At 50.9% G+C, this 26,374-nt stretch overlaps 9 protein-coding genes across 9 annotated transcripts; 5 read left to right on the top strand and 4 right to left on the bottom strand.

The window, feature by feature from the left end:
• Positions 1-190: 190 nt before the first annotated feature.
• TRVA0_036S01244 (uncharacterized protein) lies at positions 191-427 on the top strand (the record flags this gene model as incomplete). The annotated part of the gene is made up of 1 exon (XM_076686369.1): positions 191-427. The coding sequence occupies one exon, from the start codon at positions 191-193 to the stop codon at positions 425-427; it is 237 nt and encodes a 78-aa protein (XP_076539442.1).
• Positions 428-769: 342 nt separating this feature from the next.
• CMC1 (Cmc1p) lies at positions 770-1,069 on the top strand (the record flags this gene model as incomplete). The annotated part of the gene is made up of 1 exon (XM_076686368.1): positions 770-1,069. One exon carries the CDS (start codon positions 770-772, stop codon positions 1,067-1,069), a length of 300 nt encoding a protein of 99 aa, XP_076539441.1.
• Positions 1,070-1,770: 701 nt separating this feature from the next.
• On the top strand, positions 1,771-5,637 carry TRVA0_036S01200 (uncharacterized protein; the record flags this gene model as incomplete). The annotated part of the gene is made up of 1 exon (XM_076686367.1): positions 1,771-5,637. The coding sequence occupies one exon, from the start codon at positions 1,771-1,773 to the stop codon at positions 5,635-5,637; it is 3,867 nt and encodes a 1,288-aa protein (XP_076539440.1).
• A 656-nt stretch (positions 5,638-6,293) lies between these two features.
• Positions 6,294-10,153, top strand: MYO5 (myosin 5; the record flags this gene model as incomplete). The annotated part of the gene is made up of 4 exons (XM_076686366.1): positions 6,294-6,500; positions 6,556-6,573; positions 6,635-6,718; positions 6,776-10,153. 4 exons carry the CDS (start codon positions 6,294-6,296, stop codon positions 10,151-10,153), a joined length of 3,687 nt encoding a protein of 1,228 aa, XP_076539439.1.
• A 977-nt stretch (positions 10,154-11,130) lies between these two features.
• TRVA0_036S01156 (pepsin-like aspartic protease) lies at positions 11,131-12,237 on the bottom strand (the record flags this gene model as incomplete). The annotated part of the gene is made up of 1 exon (XM_076686365.1): positions 11,131-12,237. The coding sequence occupies one exon, from the start codon at positions 12,235-12,237 to the stop codon at positions 11,131-11,133; it is 1,107 nt and encodes a 368-aa protein (XP_076539438.1).
• A 2,725-nt stretch (positions 12,238-14,962) lies between these two features.
• YKU80 (ATP-dependent DNA helicase YKU80) lies at positions 14,963-17,209 on the top strand (the record flags this gene model as incomplete). Its single annotated transcript, XM_076686364.1, has 1 exon — positions 14,963-17,209. One exon carries the CDS (start codon positions 14,963-14,965, stop codon positions 17,207-17,209), a length of 2,247 nt encoding a protein of 748 aa, XP_076539437.1.
• Positions 17,210-17,404: 195 nt separating this feature from the next.
• PGM1 (phosphoglucomutase PGM1) lies at positions 17,405-19,069 on the bottom strand (the record flags this gene model as incomplete). The annotated part of the gene is made up of 1 exon (XM_076686363.1): positions 17,405-19,069. One exon carries the CDS (start codon positions 19,067-19,069, stop codon positions 17,405-17,407), a length of 1,665 nt encoding a protein of 554 aa, XP_076539436.1.
• Positions 19,070-20,828: 1,759 nt separating this feature from the next.
• On the bottom strand, positions 20,829-22,097 carry AAT1 (aspartate transaminase AAT1; the record flags this gene model as incomplete). The annotated part of the gene is made up of 1 exon (XM_076686362.1): positions 20,829-22,097. One exon carries the CDS (start codon positions 22,095-22,097, stop codon positions 20,829-20,831), a length of 1,269 nt encoding a protein of 422 aa, XP_076539435.1.
• A 1,764-nt stretch (positions 22,098-23,861) lies between these two features.
• On the bottom strand, positions 23,862-26,033 carry AFG3 (ATP-dependent metallopeptidase FtsH/Yme1/Tma family protein; the record flags this gene model as incomplete). Its single annotated transcript, XM_076686361.1, has 1 exon — positions 23,862-26,033. The coding sequence occupies one exon, from the start codon at positions 26,031-26,033 to the stop codon at positions 23,862-23,864; it is 2,172 nt and encodes a 723-aa protein (XP_076539434.1).
• Between the last annotated feature and the right edge of the window lie 341 nt (positions 26,034-26,374).

Raw genomic sequence — 26,374 nt, 5'->3', positions numbered from 1 at the left:
CCAACCGAGCTAGGGAGGAAGGGAACTTATTGGGAACTCAGAGAACTAGCTGATTCTTCAAGAGCAATCAAGCCAATGCCATAAATCACTGTTCGTGGTCGGATTGGTGCTATATGTCACTGAAGGCGAACTTCATCGAGATATTGGGGGGGGGGGGAGTTGTTTTACCCGGCACTATACTGAGATAACGATGAAGTCCGGCATAGCCGTTACATACCGAACGTGTGCTAAAAAGTACAATACCACCGGTAAATTAAATTACCGTACAAAGCTACGCCGGCCAGCTGGAAACCTATGCGTTCCAAGCTCACAACGCATCGCTCATATACCCATAGTTTCCCCGCCTTCTACCGCTCCTTGGGGTCGAAATGAACATGTAACTGTGAGCTACTTCGGTAACAGTTGCACTCCGATATTCGTCAGATGACCATCGTTACCAGACTCGTTGAACGCAGACGTATTGCACATCTCCAATCTCCATCATTCCATTTTCTCATATTAAAGATTGCTGTTAAGCTTACCATGCCCCCATAGTAGATACGAATTTCATATACAATCAATTTATGATGTCCGCTATTCTATTAGACAATAGCCTAACCCGACAAGACATCCGTTCTCTTGTTCGGAGCCACCAACCTCCCTAAAATTTTGGAACACTTTCTACATCTCCCCACTTATAAAGTACTCGGAAAAACACCTTACCGATTATCAAGAGGCAAACAAGAGACCTATTTTATACACAGAGCAACAAATAAAACACTCGGGAAATATGAGCCAGCAGACGCACCATACCGTGCCAGCATGGATGCTGGCGCCTTACGAGGAGAAAGAGGTCCGTAAGCGATGTCAGGAGCAATCAAACGAAAAATGCAAGGACCTGTTCGAGGCGTTTGCGCAGTGCAGCCAGCGGCACCAGTTACTCTTCTCGTTTAAATGCTCGGAAGAAAAGAAGGCCATGATCGACTGTGTGGCATACTGGGGAAGCAAAGAAGTGTTTGAGCAGGAACGTCTCAAGTACGTTGACGAGAAAATCGAAAAACTTGAAAAAGAGCGAGCTGCTGCCAAATAAGCGGGATTCAAACTAGATGTAAATATGATGACGCAACGAACAATCCGGCTAGAGCGATAGCTCTCTTGTAAATAGTACTACTACAGCATATCTTCATCAAATATTTATTCGAAAACCAGCGTCCTCGGTGTATTTTTTCATGCAAATCCCGAAACAAGGAGGGCATATCTGAGCTTCCGTACCAATGCCGACATTGCTATAGCGTGCCCTCTGGCAGCAGGCGTGTGTACGTCACTACACTGCCACTGGAGTTAACTGTTACTACCTATTAATACCGGAACTAGTGTACTGGAGTGTAGTATGGCAGCCATATACGAAGTACGTAGTAGCAGGCGGCACCAGATCACCTGAAATTGGTAGACATTAAGGGTGCGACTGTGAGACAGCCAGCCCGTGAACGGGGGGTAGGAGTAACTCGGCGTTCTGTTTTACTGGCAATGCCTGCTTGTACGTTCAACAAAGAACAGTTCTACTATCCTTCCTCCGTGTCGATTAAGACATATTTCATGGGATCAACATAATAGAGCTTCTGCCTGGCAACCCAAATGAGCCCTCGGTTTCGCTCGCCTAGTCACAATTGAGTGGGGGAGGGTGCACGATAGTGATTTGCTAAGGTTTTTAGGGGCCCACTATATAAGTGTAAGTCATTCCTTGTCTAGAGTTGAAGGTTCTTTCCAATCAACCAGCAATTGCAATTCACCATGTCGAATCTCGTTGGAAAGGTCACGGAGACCTTTTTTGGGTCCCACTCCAACGACCCAGAGATGGAGAATAAGCAGTATCAGTACGACAAGTCCGAGCTCGAAGGGACCAAGCCGCGAACCTCTGGCAGCACGCGTATCCCTGGCTCGTTTGAACAGGACCCGGCATTGCAGCAGCAACAGCAGCAACCTCTCACTACGACCACTGTGGGGGACTCCCACTATACCACGTCTGGACACCGGCCGAAGCAAACCTCTGTCGATATGACCGACAACCCAGACATACCTCAGCACGTGCGGGATACCTATAACCAACCAGCGGACTACCAGCGAGCTATGCGAGAGCAAGTTGATCCAACACAATTGGGCGGCAATAAGATGGGCCCGACTGACCTCGACAAGAGCTACTCTACTACTCAGCCGCAGCAGATGAGCGATTTGGCTCATCATGCAGATGCAAGGGCCAAGGACACTCAATTGAGCGGAGCAGGCTTGACTACTGGCATCGCCCAAGAGATGAGGCAGCACGAGCAGCTCATGGGCGGCAATCTTATGGAGGTTGAGCAGCAGTACCCGTCTTCGACCGACTACAAGCCGCGCCAGAAATTATCCTCTGGAGATCGAATGGATCAGAATTTGTCGTCGGGTGGCCGATTTGACCAGAATCTGTATGGTGGAGGCCCAACGGACCAGAATATGTCGCCTGGCGGCCGACTCGACCAGAACTTGTCTGCTGGCACTAGGAAGGACCAGAATTTGTCTTCTGGCCGAGGGATGGACCAGAATTTGTCTTCTGGTGGCAGAATGGATCAGAATCTCTCGGCGACCGTTGGTACCGGCCAGGAAATGCGACAAACGAATTTGCCGGCTGGAAATTTGGGTCAGAGCAAGATGGAAGCGCCATTAGGCGGTGCAAAGGCTCAGGAAGGGCAGCAGGCTGGAATAGGCGTGACGGGAAACCTCCCTGCTCCCGCGAAATTGGAGTCGCAAGGCGACCACTTGGATACGGGCGAAGGTTCTAGTGCTCAAACTAAGCAACGGCGAAAGAGCAGTTTCAAGGAGGAGCTCAAGCACGTATTTGGTGTCTTTAAGAGGAACAAGAATAAGAGTCACTCTGATGAAAGCGACAAGCTTGGTGCCGGCACTGCCGCCGCCGCCGCAGGTGGTGCGGCAGTTGGCACGGAGGCCGAATTGGCCGCAAAGCAGGCCGCTGCCACGAAAGGGGGCAAGGACTTAAAGGACGCTTCTTCCTCTTCCTCTTCCTCCTCGTCAGATGCCGAGAAGAAGCGCCAGCAGGAGATTGGCGGCGGAATGGCTGCCGCGGGTGCGACTGGCGCCGCTGGAGTCGACATCAAGTCTGACAAGCTGAAGCACCAGGCAATGCAGGGCTCTGGTATGTCTCCACCGAAATCGCCTTCCTACAGACGAGGCTCGAAGCAGGCAGCCCCGGAGCCAACGGGCCACAATCGCCACAGCGACATGAGCCAGTCTCTTCAGTCCAATACTATAAGCAATATCATTTCGCGACACTCTGGATATGCCTCCCCTGGCGATCGAAAGGAGCAAGACATCTCCGAGAAGGACGGATACTCCAAGTATGCGCGATACGGATTGGACAAGCCCAAGTCTGCTGACCACGCTGTCGAGTCCACTACTCCCGAAGGCACGACGGAGAGCACCCAGGGAGGAAAGCTATCGCCAAAGTCCACTCCAGTTGCTCAACGGCAGCGAACTCGTAGTATGATCATCGATGACGAGGAGGGACAGCAGCTGAGAGAGAGGGCACAGCAGCTCGTGAAGGACGAGAAAGATGATGACTCGTCTCAGGGACTATCCGGCGTCCAAGGTTTGAAGGACAAGGCGCAAGATATCTACTCGAGCAATATCAAGCCCACCTTGAAGAAGACGCAGAGTGACAAGAGTGACCAGCGCTCTTCTGACATGCAGGCTCCCCAGACTACTCAACCTGGGTACGGTTACAGCAAGAGCTCGAGCAATAGTGCTGCTATTGGAGCTGCCGCTGGCGCCGGCCTAGGCGCAATTAGTGCCTCTGCTGCTAGCAATATGGAGAAGAAGGAAAAGGACAGGTCGATGGAGCAGGATCAGTCTATGCCAAAGGATGACTCAATGTCAAAAGGCTACTCCATGGGAATTGGCCAGCAGGAGAAGTTGGATCGAGCACTTGGCACTCAGGGCCTTGGTCAGAATGTGGAGTCTCCGCAAAGTCAGGGATTGAACAAAGATCAGCTCCGGCGAGACGAGCAGAAGTTCACTTCCTCACTGGATAGTTCTGGTGGCAATCAACAATTTGCCCCTCAGGGGATGCCGCAGACCCAGAGTAAGCAGAAGCAGGACTATGAACACACAGCGCGAGAGAGAATGGATCGGGAGATGAAAGACAAGGATATGTTTGGCCCCCAGATTGCTTCTCAGAGGATCATGTCGAGGAATATCAACGAGCGAAACGTTGACAGCAGCATGCGCAGTGCTAGCCATGGAACTCAGACCTCCTCGGGCTTGGACGATGATGGCACGCAGATTAACGCGGCTCAGATGAAGTATTCCACGACAAATGCTGACAGCAAGGAGGATATGGAGAATCGACTTCAGGGTTACGATATGAGTATTCCCCAGAACCATATTCCTCAGAGTACCCAATCTGAAAAGGATTCCGACTTGAAGGAGCTTGAGAAAGACTTGAGGGGCGGTATGAAGAAGGACTTGGGCCGTCAGGAGAAGGATCTGTCGTCAGTGTCTCCAATGGAAGCGAAGAGCCTCGGCGACCAGATGTCCTCCCCGTCGATCAAGTCCCAAGGCATGCAAACTGAGGGCTTGTCATCCAGTCTCTCTGGTATGCAGTCTGAAGACCTGTCATCCAGTAAGTCCCAGGGTATGCAATCTAAGGGCTTGTCATCCGGTTTCTCTGGTAAGCAGTCTGAAGACATGTTATCCAGCAAGTCCCGCAGTTTGCAGTCTGAGGGCTTGTCATCCGGTCTCTCTAGTAAGCAGTCTGAAGACATGCTATCCAGCAAGTCCCGCGGTTTGCAGTCCGAGGGACTGCCATCGTATGGTGGGCAGCAGTCTGAGGATATTCTATCCAGCCAATCTTATGGTAAGCGACCTGAGGATATGCTGTCGAGCCAGTCTTCTGGTAAACAGTCTGGGGATGTGCCGTCCTGTGGCCTCAAGTCTGACAGCCAACAGGGCATGTTGCACTCTAGCCATTCGACACAGACTGAAGGAATGAGTGCGGGACTGACTGGTGCTGGATTGGCTGGTGCTGGTGCCGCAGTTGCCTCATCTCAAACTTCAGGTAGTCAGGAGGAGGGCTGGATGGACAAGTTGTCTCGACAGGGCCAGAGCCTTCGAAACCATGCGGAGCAGACCTATCACCAGTCAATTGAGCCACAGCTTTACGGCAAGTCAGGCCAGACTTCCTCTACTGGTAGTGGCCAGAACAAGGGCTTCGTGCAGCGGGCTGAGGAGATGTACCGCGAGAAGATTGAGCCAAACGTTGAGCGCATGGGTCAGCTGGGTCAAAAGTCCTCCTCTTCCGAGCAGGGCAAGTCTAGCACCACTGGCGCCACTGGCGCGCAGGGCCAGAAGAGCTATATCCAACAAGCGGAGGATATTTACCACAGCAAGGTCCAGCCTAACATTGAGAAGTATCGACAGAGCCACTCCTCCTCTCAGTCGGATGCAACCGGTGAAGGAAAGCCGGCTTCTAGTTCCAAGGGCTGGATTGACCAGGCTCAGGAGATATATCATGACAGGATCCAGCCAAATATCGACAGGTTCAGAGAGGAACACCATTCTGGCTCGGGAAGTAAGCCTGATGATAATGACGATCAGATTGGCGGATTGTAATTTTTAATGTTTTACTGTTGGTTATTATAATTTTATAATGATAATTTATTGTTTACTATTCATCACTAGTCATAAAGTTTATGGGAACACCTCAAATGTACCTCAGCGTATTGTATGGGAAGCTCGTAGTGGTATTGCTCGCACAACGGTAGCGTATGATTATTCGTATAATAATGATTCAAAAAATTGTCGGTCTAAATTGAAGCAATGGAGGTGCCATTCGGTATTTAGATCTTGTTCACAGTTCACTTAATGTGTCATGAGTTCTCATCAATTCCTTTCCAGTAGAGGAATAAAATTCTACATAGCTACTCCGGTAGATCATTAAAAATATATCGTACACAGTCCGTACCACTAAGGATGCCACTGATACTTTGTATATTCGCAATAGAAACAGGTATCCGTAGAAGTGCCGATATTACGTGCATTATATACCAGCAAGATCTCCATAGCCGTCGGCAAGGCCATACGTCGCACAGCCGGAATATCGGAATCGTTCACAGCCTCTCTCAGCCGCACGGCCCACGGCTGCCGTGTCTCAGAGCGCGGTGTGCGGGCGGTGCGGGACCAGCCCTGCCAATTGGCCACCTCCCCTTAATAAAAGCCTCGTTGTCCGCCTAACCACTCCAAAGTGGTAGAGAGTAAGTCAGATCCCCATGGGTATCACAAAGCGAGCTGGACGAAAAGCTGCCGGCACGAAACAGGCTCCGCCAAAGCGGGGCGCTGGCGGTATCAAGAAGGCGACATTCGAGGTTGCAAAGAAGAAGGAAGTCGGAGTGTCAGATTTGACTCTTCTCTCCAAGGTCTCTGACGAAGCTATCAACGACAATCTCAAGAAACGATTCGAGAATGGTATTATCTACGTAAGTACCGAGAAGCAGCGGCTGTCAAATTGGATCTTTGCTAACTAACTTGCAGACGTATATCGGTCATGTGGTACGTTTTATTCCGAGAGTGTTCCGTTAAGCGATGACTAACCAGAGGGTCCTATTGGTAGCTGATTTCGGTGAATCCGTTTAGAGATTTGGGCATATACACTGAGGAGGTTGTGCAGTCCTATCGGGGGAAGAATCGACTGGAGGTACGTTGGTTTTGACTGGCTGGTAGTTTACGGGTTTTCGACTAACTTTGATATCAGGTCGCCCCACATGTGTTTGCGATTGCCGAGTCCATGTATTATAAGATGAAGTCGTACCACGAGAACCAGTGCGTCATCATTTCCGGTGAGTCTGGTGCCGGTAAGACTGAGGCGGCCAAGCGCATCATGCAGTACATTGCGTCCGTCTCTGGCGAGTCGTCTAGCGACATTCAGAAGATCAAGGATATGGTCCTGGCGACAAACCCACTGCTGGAATCCTTTGGTTGTGCCAAGACGCTTAGAAACGACAATTCGTCGCGTCACGGCAAGTATCTGGAAATCCTATTCAACCGCCAGGGCGAACCAGTAGGAGCAAACATCACCAATTACTTGCTGGAAAAGGGTCGAGTCGTGGGACAGATTCAGAATGAGCGAAACTTCCACATCTTTTACCAGTTCACCAAGGGCGCCACTGACGAGCAGCGACAGAGCTTCGGCATCCAGACACCGGAGACGTATATTTACACCTCGAAAAGTCGATGCACAACTGTCAACAGTATCGACGACATGAGCGATTTCCAGCAGACCCTTAAGGCGATGGAGATCATCGGGCTCGGCAAGCACGAGCAGGACGAGATCTTACGGCTGTTGGCTGCCATTCTCTGGATTGGCAACGTAGACTTTGTCGAGAACGACGAGGGTAATGCGAAGATTCGGGACGAGTCGGTCCCCAATTTTGTTGCGTATCTCCTGAGTGTCGACGCGGAGGCAATTGAGCGTGCGCTTACCTTGCGAATCGTAGAGACGTCGCGAGGCGGGCGGCGGGGCTCTATCTATGAGAGTCCGCTGAACGTTGTACAGGCCCGAGCCGTGCGAGACGCCCTGGCAAAAGGTATCTATAACAATCTGTTTGACTGGATTGTCGAGCGAGTCAATCAGTCTCTGCGATCCACTGGTGCAGCTGAGAAGACTATTGGTATTCTCGATATTTACGGGTTTGAGATCTTTGACAATAACAACTTTGAGCAGATTTGCATCAACTATGTAAATGAAAAGTTGCAGCAGATCTTTATCGAGTTGACCCTCAAGACGGAGCAGGAGGAGTACGTGCGAGAACAGATTCAATGGACGCCGATTAAGTACTTCAACAATAAGGTGGTGTGCGACTTGATTGAGGATAAGCGAACTGGTATTTTCACTGCGTTGAACGACGCTGTCGCTACGGCCCATGCCGATTCCAGCGCTGCAGACCAGAACTTTGCTATGAAGCTTGGGTTCATGAGCAGCAACCCTCATTTCGAGCAGCGACAGTCCAAGTTCATTATCAAGCACTACGCCGGTGATGTGACTTACGATATTGATGGCATGACCGATAAGAACAAGGATCAGCTTCAGAAGGACCTCTTGATCTTGCTAAGCAAGTCCACTAATGGCTTCTTGCACACCCTGTTCCCACAGCAGGTGGATACTGATAACCGACGACGCCCGCCAACTGCTAGTGACAAGATCAGGCAGTCTGCAAATGCACTGATGCACACATTGTCTCAGGCTGAGCCATCTTATATTCGAACTATTAAGCCAAACCAGAACCGATCTGCCTCTGAATATGACGTCAAGGCAGTTCTCCACCAGGTCAAGTATCTTGGGCTCCAAGAAAACGTCCGTATCCGACGAGCCGGTTTCGCCTACAGAACTACTTTCGAGAAGTTCACGGAGCGATTCTACCTGCTCTCTGGGAAGACTTCGTACGCTGGTGAGTACACCTGGCATGGTGATCCAAAGACGGCAGTGGCGCAGATCCTGCGAGACTCTAGTGTCCCCGATACTGAGTTCCAGATGGGTGTCACCAAGGTCTTCATTAAGACCCCGGAAACCCTCTTCGCTTTGGAGCACATGAGAGATATGTACTGGCACAACATGGCGGCTCGAATTCAGCGTGCCTGGAGGCGATATATGAAGTATAAGGCCGATATGGCCACCAAGATCCAGCGATTCTGGAGGGAAAGCAAGAACGCCAAGAAGTACACTGAGTTCCGAGATAAGGGCCACGCAATCCTGGCTGGGCGAAAGGAACGAAGGAGGTTCAGTTTGCTCGGATATCGACGGTTCTGGGGAGACTACTTGGATTGCAATAACCCGTCATCGGCTGGAGGTTTCTTGGCTAAGAGCATTGGTTTAACTGATAAGGTCAGGTTCTCTTGCAGGGGCCAGATACTACATGCTAAATTTGGAAGATCAAGTCAGCGATTGGATCGTGTGTTCATTTTGACCTCCTCTAAGTTCTATATTGTTCATGAGACAGTGGTGAATAACCAGCTCGGCTATACAATCGAAAGAGCTATTCCGGTTTCGTCCATCCGCCAGATCAACATGTCCAACTTGAGAGATGATTGGTTTGCGTTTGCTATAGGTTCCTCCTCGGAACCAGATCCTCTGATGTGGTGCCACTTTAAGACTGAGCTGGCTACATGGATTGGAGCCCCGGTGCAGATTGAAGCAGGAATTCAGTACTGCAAGAAGCCGACAAAGCCTACTACCGTCAAGGTTCAAAAGGACAGTACTATTGTCAAGGATGACGTGTATAAGAGTGGTATAATCCATGTACCACCTGGTGAGCCCGCTAACTCTGTATCAGAGCCTGTTCCGAAACCCAAACCAAGGCCTGGAAAGGCGCAGACCACACGCCCGGCTCCTCGACAGCAGCAGCAACCTGTGCGAAGAGTCCCTCCGGCTGCACCACAGCCTCAGCCACTCCCCTCTGGTAGAATTGCGCAAAATTCATATATCCCTGACCAACGTTTGCAGCATAACTATGAGGAGCAAACGCGAGATGCTACTGCGTTTCCAGCAGCCGCAGCTGCAGCATCTGCTGCTATGCAGCAGCATAACCAAACCTCGCCACGACAGTCCTTTGATCCCACTCCTACGGCTCAAAAGCGACAGTCTCGAGCGCCGCCTCCACCTCCACCACCTGCACAACCAGAACCCTCCCTTGAGCCGGAAGTTCCCGCGGAACCTATGGCAAAGGTTCTGTATGACTTCAATGCCGAGTCCGACGCTCAATTGTCCATTCGTGCCGACGAGGTCATTATTATTGTCCAGAAGGAAAATAATGGATGGTGGCTTGCGCGGCATCAGGGAAGTTCCAAGCAGGGATGGGCTCCTGCTGCATTTGTTCAGGAGATTGAACAGGCAGCAGCGGTTAAGCCAAAAAAGAAGCCGCCACCAGCCCCACCAAAGCCAAAGCCAAAGCCTGCCGGGTTCCAGAGTGGTGACAATTCTGCCTCGTCCTCCAGTGCAAACCTTGGTAGTGGGCTAGCTGAAGCACTGAAGCAGAAGTCTCAGGCGAACAACAAGCTGGCTGGTGGTCTTGCTGAAGCTCTCAAAGCTCGACAGCAAGCAACGAGAAGTGATGATGAAGAAGATGATGACTGGTGAATCGAAAACTGTGTTACGATAGTTACACTATAAGAGAAGGAGAATCTGGATAAGACGTAGCTGTAGCTAGAATCAACTGTCTAGACATTATTGTCCGAGTTTACGGAGTCGTAGTTGGCATAGATACTAGGTTCTAAAACTCTGTGACTTCTGCCTCTGTTCACAAACAAACCGTTCCACCATTCGATGAATGTGTGTATGGTGAAAGTTGCCGCAGCAAAGATCTTTCGCGGTAACTGATGCACCGAAATTGTAGCTTGTGTATCCTGGGCTTCAAGTAGATTCGTACTTTCGGTCACCCGTTGCAGGCGGATGCTCTTTAGTTGGATTAGCGGAGATATCGCATTCATGTTTGGATTGTTGATTATATTTGGTACTACTGGTACATAAGTGGCATTGGATTGATTTAAGTAATTGCCGGACCAGTTGTCTTGACGGATGGGTCGGCTATGCCATAATGGATAGTTTGATGAGATTTGTCACCGGTTAACAATCCACGACATCGTTGAACACAAAATATGCTTATTTTTAACGCCAAATGAAGTATTCTCCACAAACTGCTTGTTCGGCAATAATGCCAGGGGTTAACTTATGATAAACGAATCCTTTACAATGTATTACCCCGTATCAAGTAATTATAACTTCAGATTGTCCTATCAATTGAAAATACGACCATGGTATTAAAAAATTGCATTCAATACTACTGTAATTGGTAATATAGTTCATGTTTTTCAAATAATCAAGGTTAACGTTTGTGGGGGCATTTAATTCATTTGAGCAGTGGTGTGATACAGTTACCATGGGTAGTTCAGGTAAATTCGGCGGAGATGTTGGCTGTATACTCAGGGATAATGCCTGGAACACAAAATTTAGCTGAAACGACTTCTATTCTATAAATTACAAGCAAAAAAAAACATAATACAACTGGGGGTGGTTAGTAGGTATACAAGAATCATCAACTCGTAATAAGAACCGGCTTAAGAGTAGGGTGCGGGTTTCGATCCCGGAATCGTTGAGCTTGTCAACTCTATGATGTTCGACTGCTCAGCGTTGAATTTAGCCTGTGCCAGTGCCAGTTGGTGATTGCCGTAGTCGAAGACTGCGTAAGCAGACCTCAGGAATACATCACCCAGAATATTCATACCACCTGTCACCGCACTATCGAAGATAGCCAAGAATCGATCTTTTGGCGCATGAGCGATAAAGTTGTTTGACTGGGGGAAAAGCTCATCCGTAGAGACGGTAATCATAGCCCCAGAGAAGTTAAAGGTGATGGACTTGGTCTTGTCGATGTCACTGCTATCGATAAAGTAAAGGCCGCTAGAAGGGTCATACTGAGCATTGACCTGCTGGGCAATGCCCTCTATGATATTGGCAGGAAGATAGGCAAACGAAGAACCTGAATCAATTCGTACTCTCGGTTTGTTTCTCAGAGTAAAGAGAATTCGTCCGATAAGCATGCTCGAGAGTTCGATTTCAAAGGCCCCACTATCAGTGAGGGGGATCGTCCAAAGATTGCCGGTGTACTTTGCCGTGTCTATGCCGCCAAAGATCATAGATCCCTGCGATGACTCCAGGCTATCGAGGTAGAGCGAGACAGCCCTTTGCTTGATGTTGCCGCTGTTATAAAGTGCACCGACAATGTTTTGCTTGCTGGCGTCGCCATTGGACCCAGGAAAGCCCACGCCCATGACTCCGACAGAGCCTGTGGTACTGTTAACGACTCCGAACTGGAAGCTGTCGACAGAGTAGTCGCCGATATTGATATTGTCGGACGCGTCATCTCCGTGCACAGAGCTTGTGACGTAGCCAATGTAGAAGGAGTCGTCAACGTATTGATAGGAGGAGGATTCGTCGGGGTTATAGACGTTGCTCTTGCGGCCCTCTGTGCCATAGACCCAGAGCCGTGAGGAGCCGGTATCGACCAGAACATTAACTGGCTGTGCAGGAGTGCCGAGACCTATTGTCGCGGCATAGTATGAAAGCCTATTTGACACTGTAATGGCGGCAATTGCTGCTTTCGCGTTAGCCAATTTAAGAGCCTCCCGCTTAAACTTGTGGAACAGTCCGATCTTGACCACCATTTTTTATATTGAGCAATTTTGATAGCCGTACAGTACCAATGGACGGTGTTTTGGTTGAATTCGTGACGACGAATCAACAGGGGATACTAAATTCTTAAGGATTAAGATGAGAAATTGACAGGTTATATATATACATCTCTGCTTCATATAAGCCTGAACATTATTAAAAAAAGAAACAAACGAGTTGCTAAACCATAGCAGGCGACTTGAAATGATGGGTTGCCGAAATGATTTCGTGTGCTACGTGAAATAATGGCTGGAAAAAAATCATAAAACGCCAAGTACTATGTGGCAGTATATTTCTTTTGATCATCTGGTAAAAGAGTGAGAGAGGAAAGATTATTGACAGCTGCATTACGCAGCAATGGCGATACTCATATCGCTTAGAACGGCAGAAGTATGCCAAAAGAATACCTAAAACGCGAAAAGGTGCAGTGGGCCAAAGCGTTTGCATGTCTCACTGCACAATAAGGTCTTAGCGCGACAAGCCATGTGTTAGATATCAAGATGAATAGGTACAGTACTTAGAGCATCTAGACTGGCGAGATATTAAACGCACTCTCCTGTTAGTTTCTGGACCCAGTGCAGATAACCAAGGATCACTTCACTATTAAATTGTGTCTCCGCATCTATTCTCATAAAAGTCTTTTATCCTTCCTTATTTTCACTATCATTTGACCATAGACGCGATCTGCCCATAGTTTTCCCGTGCCAGATGCACCGCTAAGCCTCCTCGTTGGTTCTCTATTGCAGTTACCATTGCCTAATTGTGCCTTTTTAATCCGTTGAATCCAGAGCCTTGGACTCAAATAATACTGGTGCATAGTGCAGGATAAGTATTCCACGCGTCGATTAAACCCGAGACGGATTACGTAGCCGCTGTTCAGGGCTGTCTAAAGCAGCGCGACACAGCAGGGAATATTAAAGGCTGGTGTCTTATAGTTAAACATGACCGCACGCTTCCCCCTTCTCCTGATTCACTTGAACACCCCTAGGGCTATAACATATCTCGACACTTCTCGTCACACACTCCAGTGAACATTAGGCTATTGTAACTTTCATTTTTGTATTTTTATTAATAAAACCTTTGTACCTAACAGTGATATCAAATAGATTGTTTATCGCTGTAAGCGTGTTTTGAGGCGCGGTATTAAGTGCAGTGTATCAAGATGCACCGCTATGCATGCCGAGGCTAGTGAGAACCTCCTTCCATGGTTACTTCAACCTATGCAAGCATTATCCAATGGAGAATTGATCCAAATGACAGCTGTACACGACTAGAACCTATATTGCAGAATAATACTTGACAATGGCTTGGTTTGTAAATCCATAAGGGTATAAGCTTTGAGACATTTTCAAAACACTTGTGGGAGGTTGGTTTTAGATTCCCTAGATTCAGATGCGGGTGTGACACAGGGTCGATAGGTCATCATTCAACAGGACTATCACCTTGGGGCAAGGTTAGCTACGTCCTACTGTCAGCCAGTGGGGATAATGGCATTATGGACGGTATGCATATCATCTGACTGGCTACTACCGGCACAATACATAGGGTTGGTTGTAGTTCCAGTTGGTGAAATCAAATTGTTCAAACTATAATCTTTGGCCCAAAGCGCGTATCAAAAAGCAGTACAACTGTACTGTAATAAATTAGTCCCGTAATGCGCGTGGCTAGCGACAATGTGTCCTTGCGAGGTTCGGCCCAACAACTTCCAGAAACATATCCAGCACTGGGCAGTAATCATTCCTTAGGAGTCTCGTGGAGCCTTGGTAATATTCTCTTCTTTACATATCGCGTAACAATCCACCCGTCCTCATGTTTTCACTTGAAGGCGTAGGCATCGGACCAGCCACCTCCTGTCGGGCGATCGTCACCGTGTTATGCACGGCTCATCACCGCTCTAGTCGTCATTATGGCACGTCCATTTCCCAATATGCAAATTCAGCCTGGCTGCTCTCGGCATAGCCTCTCGGGAATGGATCCTTATTGATGGAAGCTATGGCTTAAGGTTTTATTTACGTAAGTAAGAGTGTTGATTAGCGCTTCGGTCTTACACTTTGTTAAATCGTAGACCAGCACCTGCCACTATATTATAGCTTAAAATTGACAGCGATTCAATTACATGTGCTATGCCATTGCATATTCTGTGTAATATTTTGACATCTAGCCGAGTGGAAATGTTACGCTAGATATAGCAAGCGTGTTCGGACATTTTGTATATCTTCAATCGCATACATTCTGGATCGGGGATCCAAATACTCCGAACTTCTTTTCAGTGCTTCACAACAAAATACTGTAAAAAGATTTATCGAGGATTTACTTTAACTTGAAATAAATTCAGAAGCCTACTACTGGTACTATAGTACCAGCAGCTAAGGCCCGGGTAGTTGATCTTCTTCTTCCACCTTCATCCCTAGTGATGCACCCCCTTAGCATTTTCTACTTTTCCGCCAAAAAAGAAGCCCCTGAAAAACCTGAATTGCATACACTCTGTAACTACGTAAAGTACTGTATATAAGTTATAAGCATTGCCTCTCTTACATTCATTTCTGGTACCATATCTAGCTAACGGTACTGTAGCTTCTGTGATGCGGTGGGAGCGACGCGACAACGCGGTACCAAAACTGACCACCACCCATTCAAGCCTTTGAATCGGCTACTCCCAGGGGTAATAGGATGTCGTCGAAGGAAGTGACAATATTCATTTCAGACCTGGGCAAGTCGATGGGCCTGCGCCATGGAAGCAGGGCCGTGAACGACTTCCAATGGGGCATGAACTACATCTACACCGCGCTGGCCGAGAAGGTCATGATGGCGCGCAAAACAGTTTACGTTGGAGTCCTCGGCGCGAGAGCAGGGCCCAGCATGTACAAAGGGCGCAAAGTGTACTGGAGAGAGTACATGGGCATTGGCCAGGTATTTTCGAAACACGTGCGAGCCGTGCGTGCTGAAATGACCCCGTCGCAGTCTGAGGACGGAGACGTCTTCGAAGCGGTCATCCACGCTGCAGAACTCGTTAAGGAATTCTGCGGGACCAAGAAGTTCCTCAAGCGAATAATCCTTGTGACGAACGGATCTGGTGAGTTGAGTGTCTCCGAGAGCGACCTGGCGATTAAAAATTTGCAGGATGCCGGCATTAGATTGACAATTCTCGGCATTGATCTCGAGAACAAGGAGTACGAAACGGTAGACTGGGAAAGCTACGGGGAGCAGATTGGCCTCAGCGCGGCTGAGGTTAAGCAGCGCAGGCTGAGTAGCGAGTTTTTCCAAAATCTGGCCATGTCAAGTCCCATTGTGTCCTACACTACGTACGAGGAGGCAGATATCTCGATCCGGTATCCGCACCCTGTACAGCCAAAGTCAGCGAAACTATTTAGCTGCCTGCTGACAATTGGTGACCCTCGGCATGCCGTCAGTGCGAGCACGTTTGAGGCCAAGGTCGTTGGATATGCGGCAAGTCGGACGCCCAAACGGCTTGCGGCTACTAAGTTCTACAAGGTGCGCGGGGCTCTGCGAGAGCTCAAATCGGAGCGGGAGTACCTAATCAAAGACGAGGAGAAGGATCCTAAAGATTACGATGTTGTAGAAGCCGTCAGCCGCGATCCTGGGTATATGTACGGGCAGGATATCCAACCGATCCAGGAGTATGAAGAGCAGATTATGCGTCCTCCAGAGCGCGAGGTGGGGATAGAGATCATTGGATTTTTGGACAAGCTGAGCTTCAAGCGGTTTATGGCAATGGGGTACTGCGACTACGTCGTGGCCGAAAATGGCGACAACCTCTCCCAGCTCAAACTCAGCGCGCTTGTTCAGTCACTTATTAATACTGACCGGTACGCGTTTGGGCGGGCTGTGGTCAGTCAGAAGACGCAGGCTCTGCGGATGGTCCTGCTGAGCCCGTATCGGAACGGGGATGGCTACGACGCGCTGGTGATGTGCGATTTGCCGTTTGCTGAAGATTTTCGAGACTATCGTTTCCCGAGCCTGCTGGAGCCCAAGACGATTAGTGGTAAGCCGCTTCCGCCGGAGTCGACTGATGGCAAGCGCAAGATTCCCACCGAAGAAACCAAGGCAGATATGCACCGGGTGGTCAACTCGTTATTGAACTTTGATCCAATTGACGACAATAACGAGTGTATTCCAAATGAGGCATGGGATGAAACCAACATAGAGTTGCTTAATACGTATCAGGACCTGCCGGACCCTATTACACATCGCATTCGCCAGGTGCTTAAGGAGCGCATGGTGCTTCATGACGCCGAGATCCCGCCAGTGGATCCGCAACTCATCCAGTGGAACTACCCGGTTGACGAGTTATTTAAACTGGCAAAGCCGCACATAGCCTCGCTCAAGCAGAAGCTCAGCATGGTAGAGCGAGAGCCGCGCAAGGCAGTACGCCGAGCGAACCCCAATGCCCGTCTGGGTGAGGCAGAGGTTGATCTAGAGTCTTTGTTGGCCAAGGGCGAAGAAGCGCAGGCTCCTGAGGAGGGTGCTGTCGGGGGACCTGGGCTGGGCCTCCAGGCTGCGCTAGATGTTGCAATGGTCGGTGTGGCTGGGTCTAACGAGGACAAGCCATTGGCGTTCGATGAGGCTCTGCCTCCTGAGTTTGTCCCTCCGGAGGAGATCTCTGCAACCAATACGCTCACAGACTTCCGAAACTTGATGAAGTATCTACGACTGACCGAGGCAAAGCCAGAGCTGATGAAATCAATGGCGGACGACGAAAGGATTGCCAAGGAGCCGCGACAGATAGTCGAAGAGATGATCGAGTTGACCAAATCGCAGGTCGTGGAGCGAGACCTTACTCCGGATGAGGCGTTTGAGTACGTCGAGACGATCAAGGACGAAAGCGAAAAGTCGGGCATTGCGTGGTCCGAGATTAAGCCCATGGTTGAGTCCATTTTGGAAGTTGCTCCGAAGAAGCTCAAGCGACTTCTCAACGAACTTCTCGACTCTGAATATGCGAATTGACGAAGTGCTCGAGTCTCTCCGCGAAGTGGAGCTAAGGGGGGTTGGGGGCTGACCTCAAGGTACGGAATACGTGGAGTAGTATAATGTGGTTCCACGACCGTTGTTATATATCTCGGTTAGTTGTCTCGAACTATTCATATGCATTGTTGTTATTACTCAGTGTTTTCAGGATATTCAGTATACAATTTTTTTTTTTTAAGTTCGAACATCAGGCTCATCTCGGCCGACGAGCTCCTTGAACTTCAAGAAGGCAACGGCGGCGTGAATGGTAGACTTGAGGTAGTCCTGGGCGTCCATGTGGTACTTAGCCGGGTCGCTCTCGTGTCGCTCAGTGTAGAGTCGGATAGTAGCACCAGAAGAGCCGGTACCCGACAGTCGCACGACGATTCGGCTGCCATTGGTGAACTTGACGTAGAGACCCTGGTGGTCAGACACGGACCCGTCGAGATCGGTGTAGGAGAAGTCGCCGGCCTCCTTGACGGTGAGATCAGAGTTAGGCAGGGTGGTACCCACGAAGGCCGGGTCAGCGGCCTCCTTGGCCAGCAGCTCGACGAGCTTGTTGGCGCCCTCGGAGTCGACGTTCTCAAAGTCGTATCGCGAGAAGAAAGTTCGGCCGTACTCATTCCAGAAGTCGTTCTGGATCTGGGCAATCGATTTGATGGATGGGTTCTGCTTGTTAACGCCGGCCAGCACGTTGAGCCACGCAACAATGGCCCACACGCCGTCCTTCTCTCGGATGTGGTTCGATCCGGTGCCGAAAGACTCCTCGCCGCAGATGCTGAGCTTGTGGGAGTCGAACAGCGCGCAGAAGAACTTCCAGCCCGTAGGCACCTCGTAGACATTGAGGCCCTTAGCCTTGGCTACCAGGTCAATTGCGCCGCTGGTGGGCATCGACCGCGCCAGGCCGTAGACGCCGTGCTTCTTGAAATACGGGATAGTGTCGGCGTGGTGGGCGATGATGGCGACACTGTCACCTGGCGACACGAACGCCTTGGCGCCGTAGATCATGTTTCGGTCGCCATCTCCGTCCGAGGCGGCGCCAAACGGAATGTTCTCGCGGTCGACCTTGGCCACCAGGTCGCTGGCGTAGGTCAGGTTCGGGTCCGGGTGCAGCCCACCAAAGTCTGGCTTTGGCGAGCAGTTCATAACGCTCGACTCGGGCAGGCCGAGCTCCTCGATGAAGATAGCGTGGCCGTACGGGCCGGTGACGCCGTTCATGGCGTCAAAGAGCACCGCGAAGTCGGGGTTCGCCTTTAGGAAGCTCTTGATGAGCTCAAAGTCGAAGATCTCCTTGAGCAGCTCTACGTAGTCCTTGGTGCTGTCGACGACCTGGACCTCGAGAGGGCCGTACTTTCGGATGCCCAGCGTAGTCAGGTCGACCGCCCCGATGGAGTCGTCGATCTTATACGCCGTGAGCGTCCGCGACACCTCGTAAATGCCATTGGTGACCGCCTCCGGGGCCGGCCCCCCGTTGCTCAGGTTGTACTTGATGCCGAAGTCGTTGTCTGGCCCGCCCGGGTTGTGCGACGCGGTGAGGATGATGCCGCCCGTCGCCTTGTACTTGCGGATGACGTGCGACGCGGCAGGCGTCGACAGAATGCCGTTGCGGCCGACAATGAACTTGGCCACGCCATTGGCGGCGCCGATCTGTACGATCAATTGGATCACCTTGTCATTATAGAACCGCCCGTCGCCGCCAATGACCAGCGTCGCGTTTTGGGCGCCCTCGGGGATCGAGTCCAGCACCGCCTGGATGAAGTTCTCCGTGTAGTGCGGCTGCTGGAACACCTTGACCTTCTTGCGCAGGCCCGAGGTGCCCGGCTTCTGGCCCTCGAAGGGCTTCGTCTCAACTGTCTTCATGGTTTGGCTTCGCTTCAATTGTTGAATGCAAATGGCAACACTGTCCCTATTTATGTGGTGGTGGGGCGGTGGCTGCACACCGTGTCTCATGCAGCTTTTATTCCCCGGGGAATTCTCTTTTTTTCCGAACCCGCTACCCGCCTGCGACCAGTCGGTTCTTCCACCAGTTAATTGCGTTGCTGCCATTTTGTTCGGTTGCTGGGCGATGAATCAACAGACTCTGTTTACTGAGATCGCTACAGATCACCGGTACGTACTATGTAGGGGCAGTTCATCTGGAACGGGTGGTTCAGCTTGACGGGTCGTAGGGTGACTTTTTTCAAGTCAAAGACAACCCCTGGTTTGGGTTCCCCCCAGACCCCCGTGGCTCCGCTTCGAGGAAGGGGGTTTTGACCAGTCACGGCGTATCTGAACTCTTTCACAAATCATCAGCGTAGCACATTTGGCCTGCAGCTGTAATTAGGCATCAGATGAGTTCGCCTATGGTTGCATCCAATTGAAGCCATTATGCTTCTTGGCTGCCTGGGCGGATGCAGCATGGGAGGCGGTCCTCCGTGCAGAGATCAGGGGTAAGGGCGCTACTACTCTATACTGCAAGCTTCATCTTTGATATACACTACTGATAGCTACTTTTTATGGTTTTATTGATATGTATATTTCTGTTCGTATCCTGTAATGGAGCTGTTAGTTTGGTTACTCATCTGAGGTTTACCCCACAAAGAGTTCTTACCGACTACACTACAAGTACTACGGTATAAGCACTGTCATTTAAAGCTGCATGGCACATAATGTTTCAAGCATCCATTGAGTACATATATTTCTGGTCCTTATACCTCTTTCGCGAGGATGTGAATGGATTACAGTAGACTCACCGCGCAGCGGAGCTCTGGGAGGTTTGGGGGCTGGCCCCCAATTCACTCTCTGGGGTAGCTGGGCTAGTTAACTGGGTATTCCAGTCCATTCCTTAGCTTTTATTCGGTAATCTATTTTACTAGTTTCTTCTTTTTCATATTCGAGCTTATCTGCCCTATTCGCACTCATGTACTTTGATACTTACCAGGCGCAGTGTTCATTATTACTACTTAACACTCGCAATTACACGGTACTGCTTAACACTCACTGTTTAACACTTATAAGTATATATATTACCTTACCTTGGGAGAATGATGGCTTACTATTACTACCTGTACTTAAAATTACTACTTGTTCAATACTACCTGGTAGTAATACACATGTCACTGGTAATCTAGTTCATTTGTTTTACTAGACAATTCGGCATTCGGGCGCAACATTGTATGTATAGGTAGTCTAATACAGGTAGTTATGCTATTTTGGTTAAGTATGGCTATACGTTTCAGTGGCTAAACATCCCCCCCCCCCCCCCCCCCCCCCCCCGTTGACATGCTTCTGTAAGATCCAGGACAAGTGCCCCAGGGATTGGATTGCCAAAGAGATGAAGGAATTCTTCCGCGCTTGAATCAGCTTCTTGGAAAACTGGAAGTGAATTGATAACTTGAAAGGTAGCTGTTGTAAGGGTCCCACAATGGAAGCCTAGAGCGACAGAACTAATCGCACAACTAGAGTAGAGCTCTTTTTCGCTATAAATGGACTCTTCTACTGTAGCGTGTGCGTATTACTTTAGTAGACTCTCTCCGCGCAGCAGAGCTACGGGGGTTCGGGGGCTGGCCCCCAATTGAACATTAGGCAGGGTATAAAAGGATAGTAGAAGTCTTTTGATATAAATAAAAGGGGGACGGGATTACTTGGTAACCTCGTGGATGGCCTCGGCGAGACGCTTGACGTTGTGGGAGGTGATACCGGAGATGGAGATTCGGCCGTCACGGGTGCCGTAGACGGAGAACTCCTTGGCGAGACGGTCGACCTGCTCGCCGGAGAGGCCGGTGTAGCAGAACATGCCGATCTGGGAGGTGACGTGGGACCAGTCGTGCTTGGAGCCGAGCTCCTCGAGGTGCTGCTTGAGCAGGTGTCGCATGGAAATCATTCGGTCGGCCATGGACTTGACCTCGCCGAGCCACTTCTCCTTGAGCTCCGGGGTGTTGAGGATGGTGGAGGCAATTCGGGCGCCGTGGATTGGCGGGTTAGAGTACATTGGTCGGATGAGGATCTTGAGCTGAGAGTCGACTCGGGCTCGCTCCTCGGCGGAGGCGCACACGAGGGAGAAAAGACCAACTCGCTCACCGTAGAGACCCATGTTCTTGGCGAAGGACTGGCACAGAGCGATCTGGTGGCCCTGCTCGACGAAGTATCGCACGGCGTAGGCGTCCTTGTCGCAGTCGCCGGACGCGAAGCCCTGGTAGGCCATGTCGAAGAATGGGAAGTGGCCCTTTCGCTTGACCACCTCGGAGATCTTCCGCCACTGTTCCTGGGTCGGGTCGACACCGGTTGGGTTGTGGGCGCAAGCGTGGAGCAGCACGACAGAGCCGGCGGGGGCGGACTCCAAGTCGGCGAGCATGCCCTCGAAGTCGAGCGAAATGTTCTCCTTGTCGTAGTACTTGTACTGCTCTGGCTGCATACCGGCCGTTCGGAACACGGCGGCATGGTTGGCCCACGACGGCGATGGTAGCAAAATGGACTTGCTCTTATAGAACTTGGCCAGGAACTCGGCGCCAATTCGCAGAGCACCGGTACCTGAGATGGTCTGGGTCACGGCGACCCGCTTCTCGAGCAGCGGCGATGAGCCCGGGCCGTAAGCGAGCTCGGCGGCGGCCCCAGTGAAGTCTGGGACACCAGTGATGCCAGCGTACTCCTTGTCCAGGTTCTTAGCGAGAACAACCTTCTCGGCCTCCCGCACGGAGTTCAGCACGTATGGCTTGCCCGCGTCGTCACGATAGGCGCCAACACCCAAATTGATCTTCTGCTCGAACGGGTCCTTCTTGAACGACTCGGTGATGCCGAGAATGGCGTCTGGCGGGCCCATCTGGACGTTTGCCCACGTCGACTGCAGTCGAATCGAGATTCGCGCGACCTGCGAGGTCCGCATAGCGTTTACCAACCGGGTTCTAAGCATTTCTGTAAACTTGTTGTAGCTCTGCGCAAACAATTGAGGAGATCTGTGCTTCTTTATAACACACCACAGCGCACTATGCACGGCGAGAAAAAGTGGTGCGGGTGGTGCTGCTGACTCTTCCCACGGGTCGGAACAACCCAAAGGAAAAACTCGGAATGACCATGCATCTTCATTCGTTAGTGGGTCCCATTTTCCCTTGGATTAATCACCTGGCAGATTAGTCATTCACGCCTCTGGCCAATTGTCTTTATATAATCGTTACTCTTGTCCAATTGCTTGTGTAATGGTGATGGTGGTTTATGGCTGCTTTGAGGGGTTTGACGGCCATTGGCTGCCTCGGATCAAACGTTCCCTCCGGGGCGGCAGGAACCCCTCAAAAGCGACCGGTAAGAATGCATAGCAGGTCGGTAAAAGCATAATACCCGCGTTTGATCTCTCGCCCAGCCTTTTTCTCCGCCCGGATGCGTATACCGGTTACACTGCCAGGTACACCATAGCCCGCGGGGTAGCCTCTTATTGGGGGGGACCAGTCCCCCCAAATCCCCCCTGGGGCGCCGCTTCGCGGAGAGATTGCTGCGGATAAATTGGCATCTCATCGAATGGAAATCGGACTACCCCGGCATATATCTTTCAAATGTACCATAGCCGGCTACAGTGGAATAATAACGTATAGTGTGTAGATGGGGATAGTAGTGCATAATCTCCATATATAGAAATTGCCAGTACCCATAGCCGGTGTCGACATGCTACTATTTACAATGTTACACGTAGCCTGTGTTCAATAGCGGGGGAGTAAGGTTACCCTGTAAGGTAATACGCCCAGTGCATATACAGTTAATAGAGATATAGACGTGGGCCGTGTGTCTTTGGATATATTAATGCAGCTTCCGGGGTACCTGGATCTGAAATTTCACACAGATCTACCGGTACTTCATTTACTGGTACATGTACATACGGAGTACCAAAGCATTATGTAAACTAGCGAGAATGTCATAGACAATTGAAAAAAAAAATGAGAGACGATGAATGTCATGGTATTTCTTGTTTCAAAGAAATTGGCGGTAGCTTCAGAGCTTGGATTGTTTCTTATCCTAATGTGCGGCGTCAGCGCCGCACTCCTCACCGGAAGCGAATATCAAACATTTGAAGCCCATAATTCCATCGAATATGAATAACCGCTTCAGTATTATTCATGTTTACATGCGTAGAATCTTAATTGCAAGACTGCTACACTCATTTTAAGTCAGCCTTCACTCTAGTGATCAAAACTCTTATGAACGCGTCGAGTTCAAGCCGCACGTTCGGACTGTACAACCCGAAGCCAGTCTCACTTGCGGCAAGCTGTCCTTGGTACAATTCAGGCAGTTCCGCTTATATTTGTTTATTAATGAAAACCATGTTAACTATCGGTACACCTGAAATATTGATAGTTCGTTAAGGCTCTAAAAAATTAGCGTATATAACGTTAGTACAATACAGCTCATAAATTGACACAGGGGGACAAGTCCATCCGAGCCCCCCGCCCCTACTGGTTACATAACTGACGGTATTACAATACTATACAATAGTTCATAAATTGACTATTGAGGTTATAAAATTGATTTGACAATTGAGGCTTGATATTCATTGAATGCAGAGTAATCGACGCGAGCGTCGCCCCGGGGAGTTTGAGGGGCTGGCCCTTCAAGAACACCCACACAAAGTGTTGCTGAGTGAGCATTTATCAATGCTATGTGTATGTACAGGGAGTATATATATAATAGGTTAGGCCGCGGGGGCGGGGGCTGGGGCAGTAGGAGGCTCCTGGTTGTCAAAGTATTTCTCGACCTCTGGGTTTCGCTCGGCGAATTGACGTGGGCCCAGCAGACGCACCATGTCGTCTCGGGTGAGCACCTCCTTGGAGAGCAGCTCTTCGGCGACGAGGTTGATCTCGGCGATCTTGGACTTCAGTAGCACGGTGCACTTCTCGTGGCACTGCTGCACGATGCGCCGCACCTCGTCATCGATGAGAGCACCCGTCTCCTCGGAAAACGGCTTGGAGTAGGAGCCCTCGTCTTCCTCGAAGTTGAGCCACCCGACCTTGTCGGACATGCCCCATCGGGTGACCATCGAAGTAGCGACTTGAGTTACCTTCTTGAAGTCGTCCGAAGCGCCGCTCGTCACGGAGTCGAAGTGAAGCTCCTCGCTGACACGCCCGCCGAGGGTCATGATCATGCGGTCGACGAGCTCCTGCTCGCTCAACAGCTGGACATCCGACGGCACGTATTGGGCGTATCCCAAACCCTGGCCTCGCGGAACGATGGAAACCTTGAGCAACGGGTCTGCGTACTGCAGATACCACCCGCAGATGGCGTGGCCCGCCTCGTGGTATGCCACGGTCTTCTTCTCCTCGGGCGACAGCACGCGCGACTTCTTCTCCAGGCCGGCAATGACTCGCTCAATGGCGCGCTCAAAGTGCGACATCTCGACGGACTTCGCGTTGTCTCGCGCGGCAATCAGTACGGCTTCGTTGACGCAGTTCGACACGTCAGCGCCCGAGAACCCTGGGGTAAGCGCTGCCAGCCGGCCCTTGAGGTACTCAATGTCGACCTTGGTCTTGATCTTGCGTAGGTACACCTCGAAAATGGCTCGTCGGCCCGAGATATCAGGGTTATCCATGACAATGTGTCGGTCGAACCGGCCTGGTCGCACCAGCGCCGGGTCCAGCACGTCGGATCGGTTTGTACCCGCCAGCACAATGACGTGGTCCGAGGACGAGAAGCCGTCCATTTCAACGAGGATCTGGTTGAGCGTAGACTCCCGCTCGTCGTGCCCGCCGACCTTGCCTCGCGCCTTGCCAATGGCGTCAATCTCGTCAATAAACACAATGCTCGGCGCCAACTTTCGCGCGTTCTCAAACAGGTCTCGCACCCGCTTGGCGCCGACACCCACAAGCATCTCTACAAACTCAGATCCGCTCACCGACAGGAAAGGCACGCCGGCCTCGCCGGCAGTAGCCTTGGCCAGCAGCGTCTTACCAGTACCGGGGGGACCGCTCAGGATAGCTCCACGCGGAATCCGGGCGCCGAGCCGTTCGTACTTCTGCGGGTTCTTCAAGAACTTGACAAACTCCATAATCTCTTCCTTGGCCTCGTCGGCGCCCGCCACATCCTTGAACTTGACGCGCACATCGGTCTCCTGGTTGAAGAGCCGCGCCGTGGATTTGCCCATGTTGAACCCGGGGCCACCGCCGCCCGACGCCGCGGATCGCGCCATGTAGAAGAACCCACCAACCAGAAGCAGCATCGGCAGCGAAGACAGCAAAATGGCCGTGTAGTCGACCTCGAACGCGTACGACACAGGCACCCGGTCGTTGAGCGAGATGCCCAGCTCGTCCTGCGCGCCATCGAGCTTGCGCTCAAACGTGTCGGCAGATCCCACCGTGAAGTGTACCACGTCCTGGCCGAGGCCACTCGTGTTGGAGGTCAGGTAGACCCGTGCCAACGTGTTGTTTACCAGCACGATCCGCGACACCAGGCCCTTGTCCAGGTAGTTGGCCCGCAGCTCTTCCCACGTCACTTCGGCGCCATCCACCGAGCTATACCCGAGCATCCGCAGGATAGCGTAGGTGATGAATATTGACGAAGTCAGTCCAATCAGGTTGATCCATCCGGGCGGTTGGCTGCCATTGGGCCCGTTGTTGTTGCCACCGGCGCGCTGCTGCTGTTGCTGCTGAGGATTCGGCTTGCCACCCTGGTTTGGACCGGGGCCAAATTGGAACTCGAAAAACTTCCTGAACTGCTTGTTGTCCTCTGGATTCGGGCCCTTTTTCTGTAGCAGGCTCTGGGTCAGCCCGAGAGAGGTGATCCTCGTCGTATGCAGCGACCGCGCCACCGGCGCTATGCTACTACGACACGGGAACCTCCCCAGCCGGAGTAACGGTGCTATCCGACTCATATCGTACAACTTAACTCTGTCTGTATCGAGTCAGGAGCGTATTCAGTCCTGTTTAACTCTCTAACACTATCGAACGGTCGTTTATTAATGTTGGTGATGTTCGACGGGGTTCCCGGCCGAAAAATGATGAAAAAATCCGCGCGCCCCGCTTAAGTCCGCTCTGTACTAGGTAAACCAGCGTACACTAGTGTATTCGAGGGCCAGCCCTCGAGCTCCCGTGGCTCCGCTTCGCGGAGGATTTGATGAATACTACAGTTTTCGATGCTTTGTGGTGCTGTTAGTAGATCTGTGCAATTATAGAATGCGTACCATAGAGTGTATTCGAGGGCTAACCCTCAAGC

The sequence above is a fragment of the Trichomonascus vanleenenianus genome (assembly GCF_965637985.1).
Source record: "Trichomonascus vanleenenianus strain CLIB 3782 genome assembly, contig: TRVA0_036S, whole genome shotgun sequence".
NCBI classification, from domain to species: domain Eukaryota; kingdom Fungi; phylum Ascomycota; class Dipodascomycetes; order Dipodascales; family Trichomonascaceae; genus Blastobotrys; species Blastobotrys vanleenenianus.
The sequence above is the reverse complement of the archived record's forward strand: the minus strand, read 5'-3'. Positions and strand labels throughout refer to the sequence as shown.